Genomic DNA, 24,340 nt, shown 5'->3' with positions numbered 1-24,340 from the left:
CCGAGTCGAAGATGATTCTTCCTAAAACTTCTGAGATGTTCACCAGGTTTCCTCTGTGCCGGCTACATGGACATGCCTGACATCTCGGTTTCAAAACGCCTGTGGAATATATTCCTTTTATAGTGTCAGTGACACTCGGCCAACATCTCTCTCTTTCTGTCACATCACAACCAGCCCTGGGCTAAGATGTATTTAATCTGACTTCTGTGAGATGTGTCTACAGGATTTACCCACAGCCCTTTTCACCTGTGCAGTGATGAGTGGCGTGGAAAGTTTTGGTGCACACAAAAGGTTATGTGGATACCTTGAAAATAAGACTAAATAAATAGTAAAAGGCTTTTCACACTGGGTTTAAAGCTGCATTTCTCGCTCACAGTTTTGAAAGGGAAACCTGGGCTGGCTAGCTCAGTTTTTCAGAAGTGTGATTTCCTGGCCTGGATAGGTCATTGAAATGAAAAGATTTATAAATAATCTCGTTATGCTCCATTATACAATATTTGCTTCAACTTCTGTGATAGATCGATAGATCAAGTTATTTGGAAACAAATATCTGACCATAAATTTCCTCAGTACTTCATGTAATATTCATGAGCTTTTTTATACGATTTAGTTTCAGCTCCTGAGGGGGGGAGAAAAAAAGTCATGTTGAACAGCAGTGACGAATATGTTTACTGGAATAAAGAAGCAAGTGTATTATCTTTGTACTATATTTCAGAAAATTTCAAAGTGTAAGCTGATTTGCCAAAATTTCCACACATAAACTTGTAAGTATTAAAGCAGCTACTTGCATTTTGTACCCTGAAGAATATGCAAACATGAATGTTAATCTGGTGTCTTACAAATTTAGTGTGAAATCGAAATCGAAATTCAAGATTAATTACTAACCCATGAATTGTGTGAAACCCTGGGTTTAGATCAACAATTTCAAGTCCGAAAGCCCATGAGACTGTTTATGTAATGTTGGAAAGCAGCTCTCTGCCTCTGGAGGTCACCTTTCGTGGAGATGTTTATGCTGTCGCAGGAGGCCTGGGTGTGACAGGACATACTGTAGAGAGGAGGGAGGAGGTCACAGGGAGAGTATGAGCATATGCATTCGCTCATACTGTGAAAACAGCCCTCCGGCCTCCATCCTCCTGTTTACTTATTTCTTTCATCACATCTTTTACTCATCCTAAAGCCTTTGGCTCTATTTCACGCTCTCTCCCCTCATTTTCGCTGCTTTATTCTGCTTTTAATTTCCTTTGACTCTCTCCTCCCCCTCCCGCTCTCCAGCCATGACTCAGACTGCACCTTTGGCTGACCACCAACTCCTTAACATGCAGACTGCAGCACTCCTGCCCAAACCCTCCACCCACTTCTATATCAGAGAAACAAACACACCCAGCCGGAGATTACGTTCTTATGCTGATTTTGCAAATTATATATTATAGAAAATATATCGAAATCTGTTCTTGAATCAACGCAAACCTCTTGTTTGTGGCCTGATGGTCTTAAAACCCCCTCTTAAGATATTTAAATGGATTTTATTGTAGTTAGATAATTTGCCCCGTACAATTCGTATGTAATGAGGATAGCCCAGTGTGATTTTATTTTATTTATACAGATAACGTTTAAGTATAAGGAAAATTTCTAGCTGCATATTAGCATGCCTATTATTAACATATATTATTAACATAAAGCACATGTTGTTTGACAAAGATCCTAATCCTAATCCTACACAATACCTAAACTAAACAACTACCTTGCTAATTATAAATAAGCAGAAAATTAGGAGATTGGGTCACAAGACATGGTCAATGGTTTGTTAATAGCAAGAATTGGACCTTGAAGTGTGACATTTGTACACTTATGTGTTGTCCAATTAGCCTTTTTGCATTTTAATTTGAGTTTTATGAATTTTATGTGCTTTTGTTATTTTTGTTTTGGAATACTTTGAAAGTATTTTTATTACATTAAGTTGAGCATCATTGGTCTAACCTCTTATGACTTTTACAATAGTCTGTCTTTCCCAGAAAGCTTGGTTCTAATTTGGTTTAGTGATGTAATATGGTGGTCACATGCTAGGGTTTGTACTCAAAAATGATTTTTACCCATATTTATTGGCTCTAGAAGACATTTATGCTCAAAACCATTCCGCACACCATTGTTTCATGTGTTTACCTTGTATACCCTCCTTCAACTCCTTTACAGAGCCCAAGCTCAACAGCTTAACTGTATTTAACAGGCAGATGTTTTTCAAACTACAGTTCCCACAAACCATTGTATTCTGTGGTTTGGTAATGAAAAGCTTTAATAATAGGGCACTTCCAGATGGGAGAGGACTTTTTTGGTATGAAAATAGGAGGTTTAGCAATGTAAACAGCTGCTCCAAACATTCTGCTCACCATCTGAAACATGAATATGTGCACCATTCAGAGATGCGGTGGGTTTCCAACACAAGAACGAGGGTGTTGAAATGCGAGCCAATTCAGTCCGACGAGCGCGATGTGGATTTTTGGAAGGAAACTAAACAAAATAAGCACTGGCACTTTACCGCCCTGGCCGCAATTTGCACGGTATCTTCTTCCCAAAGATTAGATGTGGACTGTAAAATGAGTAGAATTTGGAAGGGGTTACTCAAATGGATTTAAACCTCGATCCTTGGCTTCAAACGTTTCCCACCAGCCACTCAAACGGAATGCTAATCTCCATGCCTCGTGGGTGCCACAGACTTGCTCTTTTATGGTTTCTCAACGGGCAGATAAACAGACACCTAAGCCATTTGGTTTCAAAGGTCCTCTCAAAGACACAGTCTGAGCAGGCTGTAATCGCCTGAGAACACGGCCTGAAAGCTTTCTGTGCTCGCCGGCATTATTTAAACCACCTGAACATTCCATGGGAAAGATCCATTGCCTTAGTAACACGTACTCATTATGGAACACAACACCTCATGCATAAAACAGTAAGAAGTGCATTAATATTCATGATTTAACCCCCTCCCTTTTCTCTCTGGCATGTTATGGACACTACAAATGTGAGCAGAGAAGCTTTTGATCACAAGATGATAAGAAATTGTCTTTGGGCACATTTTAACATGGATTGTTCAGAGGCGACATCTTTATTGTTTCTCCAGTTCCCTTAAAGAGCCATTCTTGCTTTTAACCCCTTTGTTTTACCGTCCAATTTGTCATTTTTTGCTAGTAATGGTTTTAAATTACTGTTAATTGGTTTGATTTTCTCAGTACTTGCTCATTTGATCCATTCACTGCGACATGCGGCGATGGAACAAAGCAAAGACGCGTTAAAACACTCGAAAGCCCCGGGAGTCTTTGGAGGTTGGTCACCGCTTCTAAAGATTAATGATGCATTACGGTTGATCATGATCGAGATGGAGGCAGAAATAGGAGCAGCTGCATTATGAATTAAAGGCCTTGAGACCTCCTCTTTCACTTCTCGTGGGTTTATCACCCCTGCTTTTATCGGTCATGGTTCAGAGGTTGCGCCTTTGACACTTGCAATGCTTTCCACTCGCTTCATAACACAACGAAATGACATTTGATTCAGTATTTGCCTCTGAAATTAAATTGAATTTGGTTGAATTATTTTTAGAGGAAATGGCCCTTAGCCTCATGGATTATTCTAAGGGAATTCTCTCATCAAGCTGATCAATATCTAATATATCATATGAAATAAAGAGTGTTTCTTTTTCCATTAACGCTGCTCCTGCTTTGAATGGACTGTAAAGTTATTTGATGTATGTTGATAAGCAGAAGTTATGTCTTGGGTAAAGGTCAACGTGATGGATCAGGGTGCTTCTAATTAGTTCGGCATCAGGGAATTCGTTTGAAATCTTTTTTTTTTTCTTTTTTTTGTCCATTCTTTCAGAGTTGCAGTTTATATATGTGGCATTGTAATTCAATTGGTGTACCTTTGTGTTTGTTCTCTTTTTCACCAGTGTTTGAGGACGTTAGTCGGCCACACTGGTGGCGTCTGGTCCTCTCAGATGCGAGACAACATCATTATCAGTGGCTCCACAGACCGAACGCTGAAGGTCTGGAATGCAGAGACGGGAGAATGTATCCACACGCTGTACGGTCATACCTCAACAGTGCGCTGTATGCACTTGCATGAGAAAAGGTAACATCTACCGCCTTCCAAAGCCCACATTAAGATGCATAAACATTTAATAATTTTGCTTTGTCAAACATATTAAACAGAATTGATCAGGTTTGCATTAAAATGTAAGGTAAATAGGTTTTGCCAGGCTTTATGGGAAGATCAAAAAAGTGCCTAATTTATAGAGTTGTTTTAATACATTTTATTGTGTTATTTTATTTCTAAATATTTATTATTTATTTATTATAAAATAGATTTAAAAAATCTTAAACATTGTCAATGATCATTTTTGCTTCAAATAAACTGAAATTGAAACGCTGTTGTAGAGTATCAGCCTTAAATAAACAACTACCATGCATGAGTTCGTTTACTTGAAAGTATTATATAAAGTACTGTATATTATATAATCCTTTTAAAGATAATTACCTTCAATAGCAGCACACAATACTTGATTGTGTGGTGGTTAAACCATACAGTTCCCATCTGGTTTCAGCTGTACACACCGACCATGTGGAGAATTCACATACAGCTTTTTTATGCTCTGTTGTGAATTACACAATTGCTTGCCTGACAATATTCTCAGTGTTTTCAATGCCTCTGGGACAATTGGTATGCATATTTTCCCTTTGTGCCATGCATGATTGCTTATTTTGTGCAGTGACCTCAGGCTTCATTCAGCAACAACAATAGTAGTTTCTGTTTGTTGCTCTTTTCTTCACCGGCACCCATTTTAATGTTAATTTTGCTCGTTTAAAAAAATTATTTACCAAACCTGTGTCCTAGGGGTCTGGTTTTGTTTTCAAATAATAATTTTCTTTTGATTTATGTAATGCTATAAGCAAACACATCCCTTGGAGGTACAAGACTGCGGAGTTAATGTCTGAATTAATGTTTTTTTTTTTTTTTTCATTTTAAGTTGAGAAAGAAAACATTTCAACTGTATTATATGAAACTTTTAAGATGTTAAGAAGTAAACTGGTTTGTTTATCTCTCTCAGGGTTGTGAGCGGTTCCCGGGACGCTACGCTGCGGGTTTGGGACATAGAGACGGGTCAGTGTTTGCACGTGCTCATGGGTCATGTGGCGGCCGTTCGCTGTGTACAGTATGACGGCCGTAGGGTGGTCAGCGGGGCCTATGACTTTATGGTGAAAGTGTGGGATCCTGAAACCGAGACCTGCCTACACACACTCCAGGGTCACACCAACAGAGTCTACTCTCTACAGGTAAGCACAAGTTTACATACACCTAACTCACATGCTCTATCAGATTAATGGCTGATGGATTTGTAGTTGTTTAAAGCAAGAAAAAAATCAAGCTACTTTAGCCATTTGCTCAATGAAAAATAAGATTTCTCTATGGGTTATTGCTCAGTTAATACTTCAGCAAAAAAGGCAAGAGATCTTTAAAGCTCAAACAAAAGCTAAAAAAAGCATTTTAAATGAATTAACAAGTTAAATGAATGTGGTTTAACCAACACGCAAAAACATTGAAAATAAAAGAATTGGATGATTTGACCATTTTTTAAATACAGAAGTGAGATTAGCTCAGACTGTAAAATGGCATGGGCTACAACCCCTAGAAAACTTTGGGAATAAAAAAATAAAAATAAAAAAAAAAAAATTTTAGAATAAAAAAAGAATGATTAAAATATGTGCCTTCACATGTATTCCGAAAAGTGGTATTGTTTTTTAAATGTAATTTAACTGAGTCATTAAACTATTGTTGAAAATGGTATAAAAGTTCAAAACCAAATGAAACCACACAAATGCAAAGCTTTCATTCAACGTGATTGCATTCAATCTGTCTCGTCATTGACCCAGCAACTGTGTGAGACAAAGCATTTGGGCTGTAGTCCATACTAATCCGCATTTGTCCTGATTTGTTCATATATCCATACTTTTAAGAGCTTTGCGGTAATTACATTAGAAAAAAAAAGTAATCAAACATATTGCCATTTAATACAATAACAATAGAATGGCAAATATCTGGAATTCAGCTTGTGCTGCATCTCATTGTGAAATGACTCAAAACCCTGCCATACTCACTAAAGCTTTTATTGAATTGTTCTTGGCTTTTATTCTAGACAGAGAATGAGCCAAATGACTACTCGGGGTGTTTAGCCACAGTCATTTCTTATATAACACTGATTTATTCAATCAACTCTTTCTGCAGTTTGATGGCATCCACGTGGTGAGCGGTTCATTGGACACGTCAATTCGGGTGTGGGATGTAGAGACTGGAAACTGTATTCACACACTCACAGGTCATCAGTCTCTCACCAGCGGCATGGAGCTCAAAGATAATATCCTAGTCTCTGGAAATGCAGACTCCACCGTCAAGATCTGGGACATCAAGACCGGCCAGTGCCTACAGACACTGCAAGGTGAGCAGAGAGTCTGACTGATCACAACTCAGAGCAATAGTTCAACTAAAAATGACAATGATGCCCATCAGTGATTCAAAATCACTGTGATATCAAATTTGATGGAATGCTTTATCCATGAACATCCCAAAGCTGTTTTATTCTAATATGCATCACAATAGGGAAGAAAATATCTCAATTTCTTTCAACTTCAAAAGCAACATAATACTTAAATTTCAGGTTTTCCTCACGCCTTCATCACGTGGCTTCAGAAGACTTGGCATACAAGTACCATAATGCTATGTTTTGCTCTTTTGTGGAGCTTGACAGCCACTTAAAAAGATAATTTGTTCTAAAACATTCTACTTCTGTGAAAAAAATAATTGCATAAAAATGTGGAACAATGTGAATAAATATAATTGGAAATAATTTTTTTTTTTTTGGGGGGGGGGGAATGAACCATTCTTTTAAGAGCTTCCAATCATGAATTAATAATCAGACTGCTTGTTGAGTGGTTATTTAAATTTATGAAGTAGTGTTCAGTTTCAAATCTAAATCTGTATGTGCCTCAAGCACTTTATGCTTAAACCAATAGAATATCCATTTTAGACACAAACACATAATTCATAGTCATAATTCATAATTTTCACTACTTCACAGGCGTTTTGTGTTTCAAAAAATGTATTTTTCACAATTCCCAGCCTCTCTTGGCATCTTGAGCCTTGCTCTTCTGGAAGGGTGAGGGATTGATGACATGATGAAAGGAATTGGAGGGGGTTGGGGTGTGTTGTTGGGGGTGCCCAGAGGGTACTAAAGAGGGGGGTGGACCATATATCAGTTTGTAGGTCATTTAATTGGGTCATTGAGCATTTCCTGTTATCACTTAATGACTCTAGTTTGACATAATACACAAAAACACATTTAACCCCAGACAAGATGCTCAACTCAAGCGGCGGAGCTTTGAAGTGCGAGCGCTCAAACACAGAGTCACTCATTAAAGAAAAGGGACTATTGTGGCGCTCTGTGTAGTGTCTTGCACATCAATAGAGAGCGGCCATCTCATTTGCATTCACACAGTTGACTTTAGCGCTCTGCTAATGGGTATTCATGAACTAATTCATGCCTTTGAAATGGATATTTTTAGTTTCATTCACACACAAACTTCATTCTGTCTTTGTTCTCGGGTCTAGATGTTTGATAACGTGAGTTTTGCGTATTTGACTCTGTGGATCGCCTGTGATGTTGCTGTAATCGCTCACCACACCCCACTGCAGTAACAGGAGCCATTGTAGCGCATCTCTTTTTTTCGCTCTATATTCATCGCTGACAGCAGTCTAAGCACTTTTGTTTAGACTCGCATGTTTCTTGGCCTATCAGAAAGACTGGCTCAATTCAATACCTCAAGGGCATAGAATCAAAGCCGTTTATGCCACAGTATTTCCTGTAACCATAGTTACACGTTCTCTCTTAGCGCTCTCTGCCGTGGCACGTAGCTGCTGTTCAATTTCTTGTCTATTGGTGATTTCACTGTTGCAGTGTCTCCATCTGGAATTACTTTAGTACACTTTTGAAAAAAAAGACTTGAGAAAATCATGTACTTAAGAATATACTTAAGTGTGAACTGGATGTAATGTTTTGAACACTAAAAATGCTTATTATTTGGATATAAATAAATACATTTCAGTTGAAATGTATATTAAATGCTGCTAGTTAAACTAAAGAGTGTTTTGTTCAATTCATAACATTTAAGTGAATCGTTATGTAACTTCACAGCTATTTATATTGAGTTTTGAAATATGTTTAAAGTGTGCTGTCAAATATACTGACAAGCATTTATGGTAAACAAAATATGCGTTCTATTGAAATTTGGGATTATTTTAAGGTGTCTTTGTCACAGTGTAATTATAAATTTAAGTACAAAGTAAGGTTAATTAACTACATGTACTTACCATATGTAATTAATAATATTATTTTGTTACAATAGTAATTAAGGTGTCGTTATTACACATTACAAGTCTTTTTAAAATGTTTCTGAATAAAAATAACAGTATTTTACATGTGGTTTAGTTTGTGCTTTAGTATGTTAGTCAACAGATCAAAAATGGACTTTAACGTACATCAAAAGATAATTGATATAAGAAATTAAAATGTACTTTAGGGTAAAACTTTTGATTTTACATTATTACAATGTGCTCTTTTTAAAAAGTACTTAGGAAGAACAGTCATGAAAATGTACTCTATAAATATACTAAAAGGGATATTTCACCCAAACAAATTAATTCTGGGTGTCGTTCCAAACCCATAACATTTTGGTTAATCTTCTGAACACAAAGATCTTTTTAATAAAACCTGTTCTTTTAATTGGCTTTTATTTCAGCGATGTTATATTTGCAAGTTATTTTAATAGAAATGAGATACTTTAAAGATATGAAATGCTTTATAAGTGTTCATTCAATACAAATTAGTACTTTAACTTCTGTTTCTTTTATTTTGCTCTAAGGTCCCCACAAGCACCAGAGTGCAGTAACATGCCTGCAGTTCAACAAGAATTTTGTCATCACCAGCTCCGATGACGGTACGGTGAAGCTGTGGGACCTTCGGACGGGCGAGTTTATCCGTAACCTGGTCACACTGGAGAGCGGAGGCAGCGGTGGCGTGGTCTGGCGCATCCGCGCCTCCAATACCAAACTCGTTTGTGCGGTGGGCAGCCGTAACGGCACGGAGGAAACCAAGCTCCTGGTGCTGGACTTTGACGTGGACATGAAGTGAAGGGGGTGAACTTAAAGGGGACTTGTTTGAAAAAATGGGGAGGGTGGGGGAGAGCAACCTGCCCAGGGTCTCTCCGCGTCGGGAGCGATTGCTCAATTCCCCAATATGTTGCCGCCAACATTTCTCCCCATCTTGCCATGGTCCACGACTGCCGTCACAGTTCCGTTCACCTTCCGGGGGAGGGAGGGGGGTGGGCAGACACTCATGCACCACAGCATTCTGGGAAGAAAACTGACAAGAAGGACTTGGGAAAACAGGATAGTCCATTTTCCTACCACTCAAGGCAACCTTGCACAGAGACTTGTTCACTCAAGCCTGACTGAAATTCACACCCATATGTACAAACTTTTTTTTTTTATCAAAACAGTCAACACTGTATACATTAGACCCTTACGCATCAACACGGACACAGAGTGATAAATAGTGTACACAAATTAAAATTTTAAAGGAGAAAGATGAGAATTTTTGAAGAGCCTTGTATTGCAGGAGTGATTCGAGCGTGAGAGATAAAGGAAGCCGATTTTGTCAGTCCTCATCAACCTCAGCACACGCCAAATATCCCTTTCTTCCTCACGTGTTGAATTTCTTTTGTATCCGTTTTCTCAGTTCTTTTTTTTTCTCTCCTTTTTACCCCACGACTTGTCTTTTGGTTTTCGCGTCAACAGCTGTGAATTAAAGTTTTGTGCTTTCTTTTCAAGTGCAGCATTTTTTTTTGTTTTACTTCCCACCTACTGTTGCAAACAACAGGTTTCAGTATTAAGCTAAACCCACTCTGCTGTTTCACATGTTTTTGGGGTTTTACGTTTTGTTTTGTTTCGTTTTTTCTTTTAATTTAGCTCTCCATAAGCAGTGCCTCTCTAGATCGGAGATGACCTGCGTTTGTTATGTTTTTCAGCCAGTCTGGTTTCATTAGTTCATCAGTGCTGGTGCTCTGTGGGAAATGGGAATGTTTTCCCATAAGATCCTGGCAATATGACTCTCCCACCCCTCCCCCCGCACCCCCCTCCCAGTACTGTCCATCCCAGTGGCCAAACTGGATTTTATGCTGCTAGACTCACAGAAAAATAAGTTGGAACTTTAACTGGCTGTGACGTTTTAGTCCCAGACGAAATTCTAAACAAAAGTAACTTGTAGAGTTTGAACTTATAAAAAACGACACAAACAAACATACCAACAAAAGCAAGATATTGACATAACAGCTTCTCTTTTTTGCCACTGAAACTTGAGCCAAATGTGCCTCTACGAGGCGTAGAGGAGGGAGAATGTCTGACAAAGAGACGGGTTTGTCTGCTGAGATGAAACGACGGACGTGTAGAAACTATTTTGCGCGTGTTTGTGACTGGGTGTGCGTGCGGGTGTGTGTTTGAGCAAATTGTTCACACATTCCTTGGGACAAAAGCTCTGTCAGTCTGTTCTGTGTGGAAATGTATGCTTCAACGAAAAAGAATACCGTTCTTGTTTTTAATTAGTTGAAAAAAATGAGATTGTTGGAACAGACGTTATGTTACCGAAGAAACAAGGTGGTCTTAGTGTACAGAAATGGACATCTGATTACATTTTAAGTGCTAGAGCTTACCTGATTCCGTTGGTGACGCTCTCATGGGTTTTTTTTTCTGTTTGTTTGTTTTGTTTTTGTTTTTTGAATGGTAAAGCAGCTTCATAGATAAACAGGACGTAACCGCATTCGTAGCCAAACGATTCGTCTCATCCTCCAAGTCACACAACTCAAGCTGAACTGTGAAAGTGGTTTAACACTGTATATTAAAAGAAAAAACAATCTTGTTCTTTCTCCTGCTTTTTTTTTTCTTCCTTCCCGTTTAATTTATAATCTGGTTTGAGAAATCAGATGTTGGAGCTGTTTTATTTTTTCAGTTTATGTAAACTGCCTGGCATAACAGACAGATAAAAAAAGAAACCTTAAAGGGATTGTGTATTTGTTTGATTCATTTAGAATTTTTATTTTCTTATAACTTAAGTGCAATAAAATGTGGGTTTTTCTTTGTTCATTTCAACGATTTTGCTTGTGTATTTTTCTCGATGTGTGAAAGTGTCTCATTTGTCCAATAAAGCTTCTATAGTTTGTTCTGCTTAAGAAAAAGCCATTCCAGCAATGGAGCTTATTGGTTCATGTGATATTCATTTAACAAGGCAGAAAAGCGTGTCTTCTCAAGTCTTCTAGACAGGACGCCATCTCTTCTTCTCCTCCTACATCTCATTAAAGGCCCAGATGCTTGAGTTACATTGCAGTGTATCCTGCAGAACCGCTGATGAATCATCACAAAATATCTGGCTGAAATTCCTCAAGGGGAGAGCAGTAATCCTGATTTGTTTGTCATTCTTTAGACTCTGCAACTCTTAAGTATCTTGTAATTTTTTTTTCGAGAACTTAGGCCTCTGTGTTCACAAACCTTTGGCATCAAGAGAATGTAAGTCTGAGCTCTTAGACGTAACCGAACGTTTGTAACTGAATGAGGAAAGATGTGTTTTTCTCCATCTATTGCAGAGTCATCCTGCCTAAAGCTACAGGATGTTCATAGCCTGTTGCCTAGCAATGGTTCAGTTCTTCTCCGTTTCCACAGTTTGAATAATTGTTACTATAAGTCAAGAATGAGTAGTGGAAAAAAAACTTAATGTAGCTTGTATATTATGTTTTCTGCATTGCAAAAATATTGCAAGAAATTATTATTATATTTTTTAAATAGCAGCTGTTGATGCCAGAAATTTGCAGTAAATGTACTGCATATTGGTGCTTGTATATAACTTACAATTATGTATTTCATCAAGTTATAAAACTACTTGACTATTACTTGAACTATTAAAATATGCTTTTTCCTAACTATTTATACTGATTACCACCATAATAACGTTGTAAAATAGAAAGCCACATGATGAATCAGTTCATTGTTGCCTATATACCAATCATAAAACTAAAATAACACAAATCAAATGACAGACTGAAATAAACACATTAACTAACAGAAAATTAAACATAAAACAACCTAATGTAAATCACTGATTAAAATGTGAATAAAATATATGGATTTTACATAGGGACTTCTGGGAATATCCTTTTACTGTTTTTCACCGTAAATTTAATAGTGCATAAAGTCTGTCTGTATTGTACAGTTAAATGATTTACATTCAAAAAACTGAAATGGTATTAATTTAGACTTTTTGTTCAGACAGAAATATTTTGAATATAGAAAATAAGAAAGGATTAATGGCTAAGGCATTGGTTATTTTGTTATGAAGCAATGTTTAGATATGTTAAAAATATAACGTTTAATAAAAAAAATTGTTCATTTCAACCTTGGTAACAGATTAGATTAGATCATTACATGAGATTCAGTGGAATCATTTTTTCAATTCTCTGTTCATATTCTTTGACTATAAAGAGGATGAATGAAAACATTACATGAACTATAATCAAATGTAGTAGTAAAAGACACTAAATTAATTAGTCTTTTATTGAAAATATGGTGGAACATAAGTTTGATATCAGAAAAAATACTAATATACCCTAATATGACTTATACACACTTTTTTTTTATATATTAAAATATTTTATAGTGTTCCTATAGCTCAACTGGTAGAGCATTGCGTTAGGAAGCGCAAGGTTGGGGGTTTGATTCCCCGGGAACACATGATAGGTAAAAATTAATAGCCTGAATGCACTGTAAGTCGTTTTGGATAAAAGCATCTGCTAAATGCATAAATATTAAACATTAAGACTGATTCTAAAAGATGCTTTGCATCTACGTCTATACAATGCAGCAATGTTTATGCATCATGTCGATTTTATAAAAGTCTATAGACATCTGCCTTTGTGTCAGCTCTGGTTATATGGTTCTCTATTTATTTCTCAAAAATGAAGACTGACATATCAAAAATCAGCCAGAGCCCTGTGAGAGAAGAATTCTAATTCTTGACCATCAAGTTTTGGCGTCTTCAACACTATTTGGAAGTCGAGCTTGAAGATTGACTCGTTTGGCAGTCCGTGACTAATCGCAGTGGACTTTCATGGGATTGGATGTCAGTTGCTGTTATATGGTTCACCTTTGACACATCTGCTTGGCTTTACTTGACTCACTCATCTTATTTAGATGCCAGCAAGTCATTTTCAATTTGAGTTCATGTGAATATCAGAAATTTGATCCATTTTCACTGAGAAAAGTTTTGTGAAGGCTCACTCATTCATTAACGTTTGATCTTTTTTCATATTCAGACAGTTTATTGACTTGAATAAATATACCTCAGTGTAGAAGAGCTTGATTCAGAAGTTCACAGAGCCCTGTCTATTAGTCGAACACAATATGAAAGAGTTTCATTACTATGATAAGAAAAAAGGGAGGCCTATATTGAAGAGATAGGGAATTTATAAAAGTGGAAAAGGGGGATAAAGGATTAGAATCTTTTTCTTCACCCTGGTTTCTTTGTTCCTGTAATCCTGCCTCCCAGCACGAGCGACGCTCCATGGGAGAATCCTGTCTGATACTACCGGCACCACAAAAGACAACTGATCTACAATCACATTCAATGAGGTGATCATCTTGGGGATGTAAAATAAAAACAAAGCAATCTTACCCAAGAGTGAAACCCAGTCAAGAGTCATACATTTTGCTCAAGGAAGGAAAACATTTGGTTTTTGCAACACCAAATCACTTTGTATAATTAGAAGCAAATAGCTGTTGTCCATAAATGTTGATGTAGCTGTGAAAATTAACCATTTGATTTAGAATAATGCCAATGAATAGATGCAGGCCAGGTCTGAAAGAGTGCATTTTAAACTGTTGGAAACGGGTGAGATTCTGTATGGTTTTGAGTGTTTTACTGTAGAGTGTTTGAGGAGGCTGTATTACTGCTTCATGCCTCATTTACCTGATCTATAGCTGAACAGTTAAAGGACCAATCAGATAACAGGCCCGTTTGAGCTGTGGCTTTAACTAAGAGTTAGAAGACTACTGAAGATTATTCAGTATTTTTTTTTTCTAGTTCTTTTTTTGCAAAAATCAACAACTACCATTCAAAAGTATGGGTTAGGTAAGATTCTTAAATGTTTTTGAAAGAAGTCTCTTATGCTCACCAAGTCATATTTATTTGCTCAAAAAATTCGATATTTTGTGAAGTATTATAAAATTTTTAAATAGCTTTTCTATTTTTAATATATTTTAAACTGTAATTTATTCCTGTGAAACAAAGCTGAATTTTAAGCATCTTCGCTCCAGCCTTCAGTGTCACATGATCATTCAGAAATCATTCTCTTATGCTGATTTGATGCTTAAGAACCATTTCTTTGTATACCTATCAGTGTAAAAAAAAAAACATTGATATAATTATTTCATTTAGTTATTTATTTATTGTGTGTGTGTAAACCATGATACATTTTTTGCAGGCTTCTTTGGTGAGTAGAAAATTTCAAAGAACGGGATTTATATATGAATGTCAAAAAAGAAAATCTCACTGCCCCCAAACTATAGAGTTTTTCAAACCAACTAAAAGACCACCATTACACGACATACTTAATTCTCACAAATCTGTGATTCAAAAATCATGTGACTTTCTTTTGTGGAACCCAACAGGAGAAATATGGGATGCTTTGTTCATTTGTCCTTTCGGTGCCGTTACAATCAGTTTGGGGTAAAGCTTTAGAAAATAATGCCAAAAAACACCATAAATGTATATAATTAGGTTTATCATTATTTCATGTCTTCTGAAGCTAAACAATGAATGAGAAACAGTCTGAAATGTAGACGTTCATCAAGAATCTTCTCCTCAGTGAGCTGTGAATTGCTGCTGGATCGCTGAAGCCTTCAATAGGATCATAATTTCATTTTGGATGGACCATTCCTTTAACTATGATGCCTAATCCAACCCCCCCGAAATTATAAAAAGTATTATCTGTTTTGGTAGAAATTACCATTATATAACAAATGTGTTAATATTGTAGTCTTGTAAAATTTGAAGTTGGCATGTTTGTACTTTTCAGAGGATGATTTGAACACTTGACCCGTGCCACAGCCATTTCCTGGGACATGATTTGCACCTAAAGATGAGTGACATTTTCAGTCACCTTTTAGCTCATGAGGGATGGGACATTTGAGCACACTGGCATTCTGCACCAGTGTGATGCGTTTTAGAATAATCCTGTTAGCTTAATGCCAGCTGGGGCACTGTTGGTTATTGCTCTGCCAGATTGGTGCCCAGGGAAGCTCTGATGCTCACTAAATCACTCCTGTTTTTCCCGTGTGCACTACAGTAAGCCAGCTTGTCCATTTGCTTCAGAAAGAGCTCAGTGATGCGAGTCAAACACAGTCAGTCTTTTGTTTCATGGACTTACTCTACTCATTGCACAGCTTGATCTGTGCCACTTAACAACTGGATCAGTGACTATGATGCTTTTAAACAATGCACAGCATTCAAAAGTTATTTATGCTTTAATTCTGGGAAATTATTCTAAATTAATATGACATAAATGCTCGTTCCATTTGGTCAGTGCAGAAGATCATCGTCTATAATCCTTGCATAGAAATTCGCTTAAATGAGTGATTAATTGTTTTTTTCACCATTCTTTAGGAAATCAAATCAAAACGGGGAGGATTTTCAGTAGAGATGGGAATCTGGTGTCTGGTTCTTCTCAATTTAATAATTCTCATCCTTTAAGGTCCAATTATTCAACAAAATATTCAAAGGCCTTCTATGAGACAAAATATTTCCACCGCTATTTCAACTGTAATTATGACAACGCTGCTTTTCTCTATTAACAGAAACTGAGGGTGTTGTATTAGTTAAGCACAACAATTCCCTTTCAAGAACTGTAAGTGAAAAAAGGGAGTGTGGAATAAAAATCTAGCTATTTGCATGAAACCAAAATTTAGTAAAAGAAATATAACTTCACTAAGAAATACGATAACACTTTACTTAAAGCCTTTGTGTATAATGCAATATAAATGGTTATTAAATCTTGTTGTAAATATTTATAACCAAATTTAAAATGCATAGTGTAACAATGAATTGATAAGTGACATTAACTGGTTACAAGATTGTACAATGCATTATAAGGTGTATTACAAGTCATAATTAATGCATTATAGCTATACATTTATAATGCATAATACATAATACATAAAAACCTTAAGTAAAGTGTTACCTGAAATACATTTAAACTAGTTGAAAAGGTTTATTTACAAAGACTTTTTAAGTCTTTTGGTGCTATAAATAAAATTCAGTGAATGGCCTTAACTAGGCTATTACTTTATTAGTCCACTGAATAAATACAAAATTTGATAACATCAATTAATTAATAAAACTCATAATGTACATATTTAACTGCACGTTGTCAAATGAACAGCAATTGGTACTTAATTGATTCAAGTCTGAAAGTTATATCGTTAGCTGTATGTGTATGAATCTCCAAAAACAGAACAGACTCAAATTACTAAAAAGCACAGGTTAGAATTAGCTCTCCAGGAATCGAATTACACTGGTTGTGCTGTGGTTTGGGTTTACTAATTTTTATTTTAATTGTCTAATAAAGAGTTTTTCAAGACTACTCTGACTTTTTTTTTTATTGACTAAAGAGAACCAGCTCATGAGTGTCATTTGAGAGTCTGACTGCTGTTTGTTTTTATTCTTTAAAAATAACTGACCAATCATATTAATTTGTTTTGGAGTCATAATACTGTGGTTGCACTGTATGTTTTTGATTCACTAAAAGGAACAGTGTAACAGTGTAATTCGTTCTGTGATCAGACTACACTGGTCCAGCTGTCCATTTCACACCTGTGTTTTACCAATCCTATTTGCCAACACAATTTTTTCAATGTGTTCAGTCATTTTGCTCACCACATCTGCTCAGATGTGGATCTGTTTGGTGATCACTATATTACACTTTTACCAGCTGGCTTCATAATACATGCTTGCCTCTGCAGGCCAGTTGACGAGAGATGGTTTATAGAGGAGGCTGCTGCATATACAAGCAATTATCACAAATAGCAGCAGGCCACACTCACCAAGTAATTACACCCTCCATCTAACAGATCTGCAGCATGTTGCTTACCATGACAGCTCTGTTATTACTCTGGCATGGTCACCACTCACCCAAGAGGGAAGGAAGCTCATGCTCTCGTTCCACCTCCGTCTTTTTACAGAGCATGCAAATGATTATAGTCAGCCATGCAGCAGGCAGAGTCACTTCCAGTTATTGTGCCCATATAAAATGCACGAGCTCTGTTTATTTCCCCATGAGTTATTCAGAGGTTCGTGGAGATATTGTACTTCTTAGAATGAGAACTTGGCCTCTGATTGGTTCAGCTAAACATAATGCTGCTATGGTTGTATATCATAGTGAGTGTGTAGAATACATCTTGTTTCTGTTATGGCAGCCCACATGTGCACTTCAACACCTATTTAATATTCAGCGACTGATAAGAGAGTGTGAACTACGCTAGTCTGCAGATATAACAGTGTTCATTTACATATTGGTACACTAGCCTGTTTAAATCTTTTTTTTAAACACATTTTTTGTTGTAAAATAAGATAACTTGAAACCCTTGAAACTGTGGAAAGCATTAAGCTGAAACAAAACCATAAACAATAATATATTTAAATATAATTGTATATACAATTTTTATATATAATTATTATATACTGTATGTAATTGTATATACAATGTTTAAAATGTTTAGCTAAAACTTTAACTAAATTACTATTTTAAAAATGCTTTTAAAAATGACTGCATCTGCAACTATGAAAATAAAGGAGAAAATTAAATTTTTATTCAAAATATTAACTAAAACTATAATAGTATATAAATGATACTAAAATGAAAAAAAGAAAAAAAAATCTGTCTTTGTTTTTTTATTTTATTATTATTATTTTTTTAACTGTATAAGATATGATTTAGTTAAGCAACGTTATTTTCCCTAATATTAGTACTATTGCAAACGTGATTTTATATAGTTGTTATAAACAAGAAGATAATTTTACAGTGACTACAAAGAAAACAAAGTCAAAGCAGAACTGCACATCTCTAAGCAACACAGATTTCTATAATAAACATTTTGTTAAACTAAATCTGACAAAAAAAAAAAAAAAAGTTTTGTTGTAGATACACTGCTACTTCACTCACATGATGCTTATGAATGCAGTTTGTAACACCCCAGTGAAGTGGATCTCAGGCTAGAAAAGCTCTTTATGACATTCACCTGAAACACCTGAATTGATGTTGCTTTTCACTCTTCTGTTTAATGCTGATAAACTCCACAAAGTATCCCTGGCATATATGGCCACTGTATACTTCAACCCCTTCTTAGATCAATACTACTCAATGGCTGAGCCTTTAAATTCAATAACACCTCTAGAAAACAAAAGTGGGAGGCAGGAAAAATATATTCGAGATGAAGCTCAACCAGTACACAGATGTATGTAGGGTTTATCTAGGAAAAACACTTTATAGCAGTGATGCTCAAATAACTTTGCAAGACAATGCTGTGTGAGCGTGGGCCAGTAAATAAAGTGATCTGGCATAGTAATGATATTTCATTTTCTTTTGTTTAATTGTTTTTGAAGTGTGCAGTCACCAAGAACCAGCTATGCGTTTAATCAAACTCATTCATCAAAAGTGCTGGTCATCGTAAAAGACCATTTTCATTTCACAGAACAATAGAGTCAATATGAATGTGAACACTTAAATCACAATTGATTATTGTGCAACACAATAAGCTGGGATCTGTAAACGTGTCACATCAAGTGTTTTCACATGCAACACTGCGGTTTAATGTTGTGACGAGAGCTCCGTATGAGCACTGAGAACTTGTTATAGTGGATGCTGTTTGGTTTTAAGTGACGACTTTAGGTATTAAACTAAATCATGCCACAGAATTTGACTGGTGTTCATCAGATCTCTTATGAGGTGCCTCTGGAAAATCAAAGTTCAGAAAAGTGTCAATCACGAAATGAGTGTGATTTACAAATGACCCCCTGGCCTCCTCATCTAAAGTTGCCTAAAAGGTGAATTATCAATCTATTTTCTGAATAATCTTTATTATATACATTTTATGAATGAATGTATCCTTTCATACAACATATTGTGTATAACAGTTATATTCCCATTCATCTAAATGTAGTGTTATTAAGATCTATCAAGGGTCTATCAAGGTAAAATTTTTATACTTTACCAGAAATATCTATCAAAAATATAAATATAGGCCTAAAGGTTTTCTTCTCAGTTTTTCATTGTGTTTAGTCAAATATTTGAGCTACCTACTGCTACCATCACCATCCTCGTAATTTCTGGCTTCGCTTGATTAATGGGGTCATCAAAAGTAATTTAATTAACTTGTAATTTAGAGTTAACCAGAGAAATACCCCAGTGTTTGCATTTTCAATTAGCTTGTCTTCAAATTTCTATTTAAAACAAGAGATTACTCAACCTTCACTTGCAGTTTAATGATTCATGGTTTTAGAAGAAAGGGCTTCCACTTGATTTTCCTGTATTGTGAGTGTAAAATGATTTTGTCAAAAGATGACCAGTTTTTAACAGACGGGTGGGAAACACTTCACTTTGTGGCAGATTGATTCACTGTTGACTCAGTAAAGTCTTCATGTGTATAAACTCAGAGCAGTTCAGTTGCTTTAAAGTCGCAAGGTAACAGAAGTAATTACAGATCTTGCTCTTTTGTGTGAAATGGATTATCGAAAATGAAAATTATTTTAGGTGCGTCTTGGCTTTTGTTGTTTGAATGGAGGCAGATATGTTTCACTGGAAGATTGAGTGATGATATTTTAATAAAAAATTACAAGGTCGAAAATTAATATAAAATTAAACATGTATGAGTATTTTTCAATTAGATAAATAAATAACATGCATTAAGTGTGAGTGCTATTATAAATGAGAGGCACAGTTTTTTATATTCCTTGTTATCATTACTAGTTATCAAAAATCAATTGAAGCAAAGAGTCAAAAGGTTCCAAGACTTTAGGAAGGAACACATGACCCCCAATAAAACACAATTAAAGTAAATGAGATGCTTTTAAACGCCTCTGACATTCTCCTCTTCCCTGTTATACATGCAAACATAAAAGCCCTGCTGCTATTGTTGGTCAAGTTGAAGTCTGTGAAGGAGCTACAGATGATTTGCGATAACATCGTCGCCCCTGGCCATGTGGAATGACTTGCATAATAATGTGTTTTTATAGGAGCTGATCAAAGCATTCTCAGAAGAAACATCAGGGACAGCCAAGAAGCGACCTGCCTTTGACTGTCAATCAAATGATGACTGTCTTGTTTTCTTAGACCAAATCATTGCTATGGAAGGCACATACATCAACAACAGGGAATATGTAAAGGGAGAATGTAATTTTCTCTATATTTCATTACCACAGTACCAAGGAACATAAATAAAATCTGAACATACTCCAGATGGAGGAATTCATATCTTTTAAAACTGCAGCAGGAGAAGGGATGTGAAAAGGAACATAAAACTGTGGCTGATTTCCTAGTGGTCTGGCGTTGACATTCAAGTTGGTTGAAGGAGGCAAAACAAAATCATTTTTCCTTCCACATCAGATTCGAGCTGTAAATTTTGTAGGTCATAACAAGATCTAAAACAGCTGTTAGTGTTCTTGACTATTCAAATAACTATATCTTCTCAAAGCTGCCTGCTCTCTCAATCTCTGTCATGATTACATGGTCAAATTGTGTGCTCTCAGAGACTGAGGACTGTCAAGTCTGAACACATTAAACAAGACCAGCATCAAAGCTCATATTCTATTCATATTAATATTCTGCATACACACAGTTAAAGCACCTTCTTAGTGTGAGGAAATTACACGCATGATTCACTCGCTAACCTCCAAACCGTGAAGCCCTTTACTGAATTGAATAGCCTGATTAAATAACATTAGAACAATCAAATGCAAATTGACTCAGAGGGTTTTGTTTTCGACTCTATATTTCTTGAAAGAACAATTAGCTGTGATTTAGTCTGTCTGAAACATTTGGAAATATAAAATCTCATTAATATTCTATTAGTTGGCCCAAGGTTTACTGCTGCCAGAGAATGACACTAAAATATACTTCAGATGAGAACTTCAGACAGCTTGTGTTATATTAAAGTCTTCTGTACAGTAGATAATATGGAGAAATATGAGTTGAACAGTCACATTGGCTTCATTACATTTGCAATATATTTTTATAACCACTGAAAGGTTCACTTAAAAATGTGAAATTACTTTTTGAATGCGTTTCTGCTCTACTGGGAAAACCAAATAACAGGACATCCTTTCGATTATAAATAGAAGATGTGAATCATTAATCATTATATAAATTAAGTATAAATAATTTGATTATACAAAAACATTAACTTTTGGAGAGCCATTGCATAAGTCTGTGGCTACTCCTCTGGAATCTGTAACCTCAATCAATCAACACTTGAGTCTTTACTAATGAACTCACGTCCAATTATCTGAAGATGTTCTGCTGTTGAAACCTAAAAACCATAACCAAACACATACTTTTGGCGTGTTTGTGTAAGGGGCGAAGTTCTGTCTGGATCTCAAGACACAGCTTGTTTAGGAATAATGATCTGAGAACATGCCCCGACTGGACCTGATCGTACCTGCTCTGTAGTCTCAGTATGTGTGTGTGTGAGGCACAGCTTTCCTGGAAGGAGTGGGTTTGTGTGTGCTGAAATGTCTGCAGTCAATGGGCAGCCCTGCAGGCAGTAAATCTGACAGTGTCAGCAGTCCCTCTGGACAACTGCTCTGACAGCATTGATCTGTTCTACCTGCTGCACAACCCACAGACTCACAGAAAAGACTGTTTTGCCTCGTGCAGAGCAATTATAGAGGAGGTCTGACTGGGTGACAGGTTTCTGTTGTGTGTGATAACAAACAGAGTTATTAAAACCAATTCTAAAGACACCTGATTTCTGCTGTTTAGAGGCAGAGATGTTTGCATTTCTATCCATTTTCCAATCCGCTTGGCCTTTTGAGGGTCAAAGGGAGCCCGCAGTCTATCTCAGAGGGGGGAACACTCTGTATAGATGACCAGTCAATCACTTTTGTGCTAAAACATACACTCAAATCTAAAGGCATTGTAGTGTTTCCAGTTCCCCTGTCCTGTATTTGGATTGTGGAGGAAGCCAGAAGAAGCCCACTGAAAAGCCTCCTGGCTTCTTACAGTGCTACACACTGTGCCACCCTGTTAGCATTATAAGTAAATCAGTGATTTAAATTAACAATTTTTATAGATGAATAGTTCCTGTTGGTACCACTATTGATGGCATAATTGGTCAAACTGTGAAGTGCATTTATGTGTTTTCTGCCTCACTTTCCTGACAAGCATGACTGACACTGTGAGCAGAGAATTGATCTCTTTTCTGCTCACCTTTAGCAGCAAATTATTTTCATGTTCTTCTGATCCTTTGCATCACATTTGTGACAAATAGATGCATGTGCTACTCTGTGTTGGTGCTTTGGAAACAAAACCAGAGGTTCAAAATCCAACGTACAAATAATAAATAAATAAAAAATAAAAATAGCAACGGGGTAAACAACTGTCACTATGATGATGATGCAAGCAACATATAATTTTGGTGAAATGTCACCACAATGGCATGAACGAATGGTTGGACTGACGTATGGATTGGAGGTTATTTTCATGTATTAAATGTTCAGTTTTTCATAGAAAGCCAGAGGTCTGTTCTGCTCTCAGTGCATTAAATGATAAAATCTTGCCTGTGGTGTGGTTCAACTCCATGTTGCTGGGGCAACAGTTTTCACCTTTTCATTACCAACTGATATTTAGCTGTTAAATATCAAAATGCCAAGAGGAATAGGACCTGGCTCTCTAGAACATGGTTTTGTTAAATAGGGGGCTTAATACTCAGTGACACACCTGACCATGACTGTTTTAGCACAACTAGGGATTGATTTATTTCAAGAAAGTCACATTACAGGAATGGATCTTAAACATTTGAGTCACTCGTCAACTCAGTTAGTAACATACTCGCTAGTGAAAAAAGTTTGCACAGGAAAACATCGTTTTAGCATACAGATAAAGCAGGAAAGCCTGCAGATAAATATCAGGCACGTCCTGATATTGCTAAGTTAGATGTGTTCCAAGGTCAGCATATTTTGTTGACCCTGGAACAACATTTTACTCAAAAAATGTAGTCTTGACCATATCCCTACACCTAAACCGAACCTTAACCATGAGTAATCCCTAAAATCAGAGGAAATGATAGATGAATGACACTGATGTACAAGCATCTAACAGTGATTGTAAGCGTAGAATTCACAAAATCTATAAACTGGTTCTTCAAATCTGATCGGTTAATCACAATGTTGTTCCAGGGTCAACAAAGATGTTGTCCCAGGAACATGTCTCACTTGGTAAAATCAGGTTCTGCCTTCTGTGAGTTTTCCTTCATAGTACCTGCACAATCTGCAAAATTGATTCCATCTTTAAATAATGCATGTGGCAAAACCATAAAAGAACAACTTCTCTGTGCTGACACGTCATTATAAGAACTCAGCTGCTGTGTCTTCACATACACTGAGTGTAATCCTGAAGTTTTTTAATCTCGGCCATTGATTAAATGACCTTTGAGTCTCTGAGTTCTGACTTGATTATTTGACTTGATTTGAGTCTCTCAGGTAAAAGACCACACACTACACTTACTTAAAAAATGATTTCTCCTGTTTGTGTTGGTACACTTGATGAACTCTGGAAAGCTGACATGCTCAATATTAATCAGACTTAAAACGTCTTTATTTTTTAGTTTGCATGATTTATTTCTAATACATGAAAAAGAAATGGTGTTGGCCACTAATATTAATTAAAATGTTCTCATGTATTTTAAAAAAATATATGATTTATTCATATTAGATATTTTTATGTGTACAGTTCCCAAACCCACTGGCAATACAAAAAAATAATTTTAAAATAAGGCTTTTATATGATATAAAAATTCAAAAATGTATTTACTAAAGTACTATGCAAAATAATTAATTATACATTCATATATTCATTTATACAGTATAATAATATTAATTATATAATTAATTGATAATTGATAATAATTATTATTAACAATTCATAAATCGAGTAAC

The 24,340-nt window shown here is 36.1% G+C and overlaps 1 protein-coding gene across 3 annotated transcripts in view; it reads left to right on the top strand.

Annotated features, from left to right (window-relative positions):
• The window catches only part of fbxw7 (F-box and WD repeat domain containing 7), a 164,039-nt gene extending 152,801 nt beyond the window's left edge, over positions 1 to 11,238 (top strand). For all 3 annotated transcript variants that reach the window (XM_026203782.1, XM_026203783.1, XM_026203784.1), the window contains 4 exons: positions 3,935 to 4,116; positions 5,093 to 5,318; positions 6,268 to 6,478; positions 8,958 to 11,238. In XM_026203782.1, coding sequence (XP_026059567.1) covers positions 3,935 to 4,116; positions 5,093 to 5,318; positions 6,268 to 6,478; positions 8,958 to 9,226 — 888 coding nt within the window. In that variant the 3' untranslated portion in view covers positions 9,227 to 11,238. The remainder of the gene's footprint in view (positions 1 to 3,934; positions 4,117 to 5,092; positions 5,319 to 6,267; positions 6,479 to 8,957) is intronic.
• Positions 11,239 to 24,340: the final 13,102 nt, after the last annotated feature.

This window comes from Carassius auratus, chromosome 26, assembly GCF_003368295.1.
Source record: "Carassius auratus strain Wakin chromosome 26, ASM336829v1, whole genome shotgun sequence".
Lineage (NCBI taxonomy): Eukaryota > Metazoa > Chordata > Actinopteri > Cypriniformes > Cyprinidae > Carassius > Carassius auratus.
Note: the sequence above shows the minus strand (reverse complement) of the source record. Positions and strands in the feature narration are given on the sequence as shown.